The sequence below is a fragment of the Vigna umbellata genome, chromosome 10 (genome assembly GCF_029865625.1).
Source record: "Vigna umbellata cultivar VRB3 chromosome 10, Vumbellata_1.0, whole genome shotgun sequence".
NCBI classification, from domain to species: Eukaryota; Viridiplantae; Streptophyta; class Magnoliopsida; order Fabales; family Fabaceae; genus Vigna; species Vigna umbellata.
The window spans coordinates 11,498,972-11,504,971 of NC_142174.1; the positions used below are offsets into that span (position 1 = coordinate 11,498,972).

A 6,000-nucleotide genomic window follows, 5' to 3' on the forward strand; every position below is an offset into this window, starting at 1 on the left:
TATTGTTGCAGGTTGGAATTCAGTTCTATGGGGAGTCGAATTTCGACCTCTGCGTGGCATTTTCAATGATTGAATTCTCAGTTGAATTTGGTCTTAGGGGGTTGAATTCTGGGAGGAGATTTTCGTTTTCATCATCACTTATCAGAAATGCATGTGAGAATTCTGTGGAATCTGGTTGCATAGTTCCTATTATATCTTTGTAATACACGAGGAAGACACAGACATTATTTGTTTCATCTTTAACTGTGACTTATGATCCTCGCTCAAATGCTGAACCAAACTGCCAGACTGCGAGCCAAAATCCAAACATTTCTATTTCAACCTTATACACAAATGTTATAGATTTCAATATCATTAATATTCATTAGAAAATAATATCATCCATATTAATCTACAGAACATTTACAAAATTTGAGTAGTAATTTTAGTTTATATTGTTACATTCTGAAAATATTAATTAAAAAATAATCTATATCAATATTATCTAAAAACATTCCAATGATATCAAAAGAAAAAAATGTATTTAGTCTAGTTAATATTTGTAAAAAATGTTAATTAAAAATCGTGTTTGATAATACCGAAAAAATGATACCCTATCTTAATCAAACTGATAACATTTGGTTAAATTAAACCAACAATATCTTGATTAAAGTCAAGTTGAAGAAGAAAATATAAAAACAAAATACGTTATTTATTTTTGAGAGAAAGTAAAATATAGGAAAATTTAAATGATTTAATTTTAAGTAATGAAGTTATTCTTGTAAATTTTTATAATCTAAATTTTTTAAATTCCAAATGAAATAAAATATTTAAACAAATAGGTTGCTACAAAATCCAATAGTTTATTTGATACTCTTTCCACATAAGTATACTGTAAACACATCATTTTCTTTATATTTATATATTTGATATTTGACTTTTGATACACAAATATACTGTTTTTTTTTACCATAAAATAAATTCAAATAAAGAGTACAACAATTTTGTGTTTTGCATAGAAAGGTCTGGAGAAGGGGGAAGAGCGGCGAGAGGAAAGGGCGAGATGGCGTGGAAATGGATCGTGAGGAGGACCCGCGAATCCAAATCCTTCTTCCTTGCATTCGCCACCATATGCGGCGTCGTTCCGGGCGTCATAGGCTATGGCGTCATGCAACTCACTAACACGCGCAACGAGCAGCTCGAGACCCATCTTCGCAGAAGTGCTCGTCCCGAATCATTGGTAACTCTCTTCTTCGCCCTTCCAATCCTTTTCTTTTTATTTCTTTATGCACAAAGTTTAAACCTTTTTAGGATTAGGATTAGGATTGTTATCTTTGTTTATTCACTACTTCAAATTTAGTATATACTTTTGCGGCTGCTGGCTGGTAATTTATCCGTTATATATTTGTAACTCATTGAGTGTGGAAAGAAGTAGCGGGAGAGGAAGCAAGGGGAAAAATAAAATCACCTGGGTGGGTTATGGCAAATGAACTGGAAGTTAATCAGTAGTGGGAGTGGAGAGAATGAAGAAGGGATGTGATTGCATTTTCCCAAGGAAGTGGAATGAAGGAATTCTATAGGGAAATAGAGAAGAGGAGAAGCCACAAATAGTCATTTGGATCTGTTTTACATTTTTCTCTATTTCTTCTATTCCTTAGCTGATGGGTTTACCGTGAAGAGAAGCCTAGATATTTTGTATGACATTAGTATGATTGATACATCACACATATAGGGATACAAGAAACTCTTAAAAATTGGAAATATGATACGGCATATATGCACAATATTTATGGAGACACTGATCATTTCTCTTTATTCTGTAACTGTAATGCACAATTTATATCAGTGGATGACAGGGATCTCTTACAAAAACAATACTTGTGATGACAACAAAGGCCGTTGTTACATATTTGAATTTGTTGTTTTCATATTTGTTCAAAATTACATTCCTTTCCCTGATACCTTTCAGAGTGTCAAAGAAGCATCATTGGTCCTACTCAGCTAGCTATTTCCTACTATTTGCTATAGCATAACGATACAGGGGAAACATAGATCCATGTGTAATTTTAATCCTACTCAAAATTTTGGAGCCTCATCTCAAACATCAGTCAATAAAATTGGACTATTCTCCTTGGATACATTTCTAAAACTATTATAGGTCTATCAGTATCAGATACAGGTGCAACTCCAATACTTTAGCCGCCCGGGCTTAATTAATGGGCTACCTCAATCTCTGTTTTTGATTTCTAGTGCTGTCAGGTGGTGCTTTCCATCATTCTGCCTTCTTCGATTTTTAATCCGGGCCTGTACCCTTCATGTGACCATTATGATAAATAATTGGGAAACTTCCTTGTGAACTGTTTGGCTCGGAAACAAGTCTTCAGATCTCATGGACCATGTCTGCCAAAGTCCGATATATACTTTCTTGACTTCGTGTTGACTACTTTTCCTCTCCATAACAAATTAACTATACATTAATCATATATGGAGCCTGCAGGTGTGAGGCTGTGAACTGTTCAGAACAATAGGGTGAATTGTCAATGTATCTTGGATCCCACATTTTGCATAATCTGGGATTCAACTTTCTATCCATTTAATTGTGTAGGTTTTTCTTAAAATGATACATTCTTGTGTGTATTTTCTTCACACATTTTTAATTTCGCCAATTCCTATATTTCATTTTGATAATTTTGTCATGATCATTTTAAACTTACATATGTAACCAACAAGATTTATCTTGGATTGGAATAGAAGTTCCGTTTATCTTAGAAGTTAAATAACTTGTTAAGTTGAATTAAATAATCAAGTTCGCACTTGTTTCATCGAGGTGATTTCCTTTCTTTGGTGAAAATCCTAACGAAGTAGTTTCTTTAATTGCGTATCAGATGATGGGGCAAGTGAATAAAGATAGACTGGCAGAGTACCTCGGAGAACTACAGCGGAAGGAGGATACTAATGACCGATATATTGCTGCTCTAAGAGGAGAGACTTTAACTAGGAAACCTTATGTCAGAATACAACCAATTCCAGAGCAAACAGACACCAAGGTTGACAAGGAACAGAAGAAATGAATAAGTTGCAGGTCTACACTATTGTGAATATAGATTTTTATAATTCACTACGAACTTGATACTGCTTTGTCTGCGTTTAATCGTGTTTTGTTACTGAATGTGTTTGCATAAGCACTGAACTCCTTTTCAAGTGGGTTTGGTTAGGCGGACAAGAGTGACTAGCCATACTTTATATTATTCGATTTAGACAAATTTTTCAGAGGAGATCAAATATTCTCTTTGTTGATATAAAACATTTTCCACACTTCAGGATGCTTTCGCCCTAAACTATTTTGTATTTGATGATCAGGCTCTTCATAAACACTGTAATTCTTCCACTTGCATTCACCTGAGATAAAACAGTCCATTCATCACACCACCCTTTCTGCATAAAATATAATTCGACCGAGGCCATAGATGGATTAGTTACACACTGTTGTTATAGCCTCAGTAGCGTTGCCATTTTGACTGGCAAATTATCAATCAACTTGGACTTTGGTTATATTGGGTCAGTTTGGACTAAGCAGCCTGTTTATTCCCCTTAGAATTTAAATTTTACATTATTATGAAATATCTATTTCGAAATGAAAACTCAAGAATATTTTAGGGTCCACAAATGAATACTATAAACCTCTATGCTCATAACATTTTAAGAAAATCGTATATTTGTAAATGATAATTACAGATAGGTTTATTGAATGAACTTGTGTACACGAATTGGTTTCTGTATGTGTCCAGGCCAACCCTTTTGGATCCCACCTCTCAAGTTTTGTCAAAGGAAAAGTTAAACAGGGCTTGTGATTTAGATTATTATATATATAATTTTTTTCTCTTTATTTTTATTATATGTTTTTTTTCAAATTTTTTAAATATATAAGACACGTGTGTGATCTGAAACTGATTCAAATAGTAAATTGTTTTATATTATTAAATAATGATAAACATGAATATTATTTTATAGGATAGGCTACTAGAACAATTTCAGTCATGCTGAATCCATCATCACAATGTTGAGGGATCAAATGCAAACATTTCACATTAATAATTAATTAAATTATATTTTAGAAAATGTGACTGTTAACACATATATATAGTAAAATAAAATATTTGTAATGATTTGATAATTACATTGGTTCATTATGTAAACTCTTTTCTGATATCTAATGCTGTCATATGATTTTCCATGTCACTAGACAACAACGGAAAACATATTCAAGTATCACATTCAGTTGTAAATGAAGGAAATGACAATTGGACCCAGAATACCAAAAATATTATAATAGTAGTGAAACATGTGGAAACAGAATCAGACAACACTTCAGGTAGCTTGTGACTGCAACAGTAAGGACAAATATTTCATGAAGTTCTACATTAGCTAAAAGTTGTGAAATTGTATTCATATGAGAAAATCTGGATTTATACAGACTTTTTTTAAAATATATGATAAGATATTTGGATTGGTAAATAAGAGTTATATATATATATATATTATCAATGTTCAATAGTTTCACCTAATTTAGGAATGGAGGTTAATAAGAGTTTAAATATTTCTTTTACTATATGAATGTCTTTCAAGATAAAATCATTACGAAACACAGAATCCAAAACGAACAATATATGGAATGAAGAGTGATTAATCTTAAATATATTACTCAACAAATTTAGAATTAAAACATTGTCTCCCACCATAAAATTGAGGTTCTAAGATGAACCATAACTTCTCTACTAAAAATAAATAATCATTTTCAAAAAGAATATTTCTTCACTTCTAATAAATGACTTAAGATAATTTGTTGTGAAACCTCGTTATCAGTTTCATTATAAAATAAAATCTTCTTATCACCTGTGTGTATAAATCCTCTCAATCGGAGGAGTTTGATTATTGTGTAAAATGTGTGACCGATTTTTAAGGTTTTACCGGTGGATCGACCGTTAATTGCATAGTATCATGAATAGATTTCTTCCGAAACATTGTAATCGCATTAAATACATCTAGTAATCTGACTACCGTGGTCACATCTAAGTAGTTAGAGTATCTTTATATACTTTAACCTTTTTAATGTAAAAAATTACATCTCGTGCACATAATTAGAAAGAATCATCCTATCTTGACCCCTGGTCAATTTTTTGATTCATCTGACATTTATTTTCTCATCTTTTTTTTAATAACTATATTAATCTAAAAGTAAATTATAAAGTGTTCGATGGACTTCTCAAAATATGATGATCCTTAATAATTTGGTTTCGCCCATCTTTTTTTCATATCGAAATTATCTCATTTTTTCTTCATTTTCCCTTCTTTCCTGATCTAACCCCAGTTCTGAATTAGCCCTTTTTAATTTAAGTGCGATGCATGATTTTCCTGGTGTTATATATGCAAGTTATAGTGTCCCTCCAAATATCACCTCTTACCAACAAACACCGTTAACCTTAGAACAGCACCACCATGGCTCCCTCACTCTCTTCCAAGAGGCACCCACTCTACCGAGGAATCCGTTCCCGGGGAAGAAAATGGGTCTCCGAAATCCGCGAGCCGCGCAAGGCCTCCCGCATATGGCTCGGCACCTTCCCCACGCCGGAGATGGCCGCCGCCGCCTACGACGTCGCAGCATTGGCCTTGAAAGGCGACGGCGCTGTTCTCAACCTCCCTCACTCCGTTTCCAAGTATCAAATCCCTGCAACCAACTCTGCGGCGGATATCCGAACTGCTGCCTCCGCTGCGGCCGCAATGATGAAGGCTGAAATTGAAGCTTCCCACAACATTGCATCACAAACTGAAACTACCCACATCGATGCGACAACCTGGTGCTTTGAAAATGATTTCCTTGACGAGGATGCCGTTTTCGGCATGCCAAGTCTTCTGGTTGACATGGCCGGGGGAATGCTTCTGTCGCCGCCCAGAATGAGCCCGCCACCGTCCGATAACTCGCCGGAGAAACAAGCTGCAGAGACTTTGTGGACTTATTTTTGA

The 6,000-nt window shown here is 34.2% G+C and overlaps 1 protein-coding gene and 1 pseudogene across 1 annotated transcript; both read left to right on the forward strand.

Annotated features, from left to right (window-relative positions):
- Nucleotides 1-978: 978 nt before the first annotated feature.
- Nucleotides 979-3,299, forward strand: LOC148191905 (uncharacterized). The gene is made up of 2 exons (XM_088100225.1): nt 979-1,219; nt 2,865-3,299. Exons 1-2 carry the CDS (start codon nt 1,043-1,045, stop codon nt 3,048-3,050), a joined length of 363 nt encoding a protein of 120 aa, XP_087956351.1. The 5' UTR covers nt 979-1,042; the 3' UTR covers nt 3,051-3,299.
- A 2,151-nt stretch (nt 3,300-5,450) lies between these two features.
- Nucleotides 5,451-6,000, forward strand: LOC124831465 (ethylene-responsive transcription factor ERF026 pseudogene; annotated as a pseudogene).

Bases quoted from the DNA above. Each gene is read 5' to 3' on its own strand.
- LOC148191905 (XM_088100225.1), top strand. From the start codon at position 1,043: ATGGCGTGGAAATGGATCGTGAGGAGGACCCGCGAATCCAAATCCTTC. The intron at 1,220-2,864 runs GTAACTCTCTTC...ATTGCGTATCAG, and splicing joins GTGCTCGTCCCGAATCATTG to ATGATGGGGCAAGTGAATAA.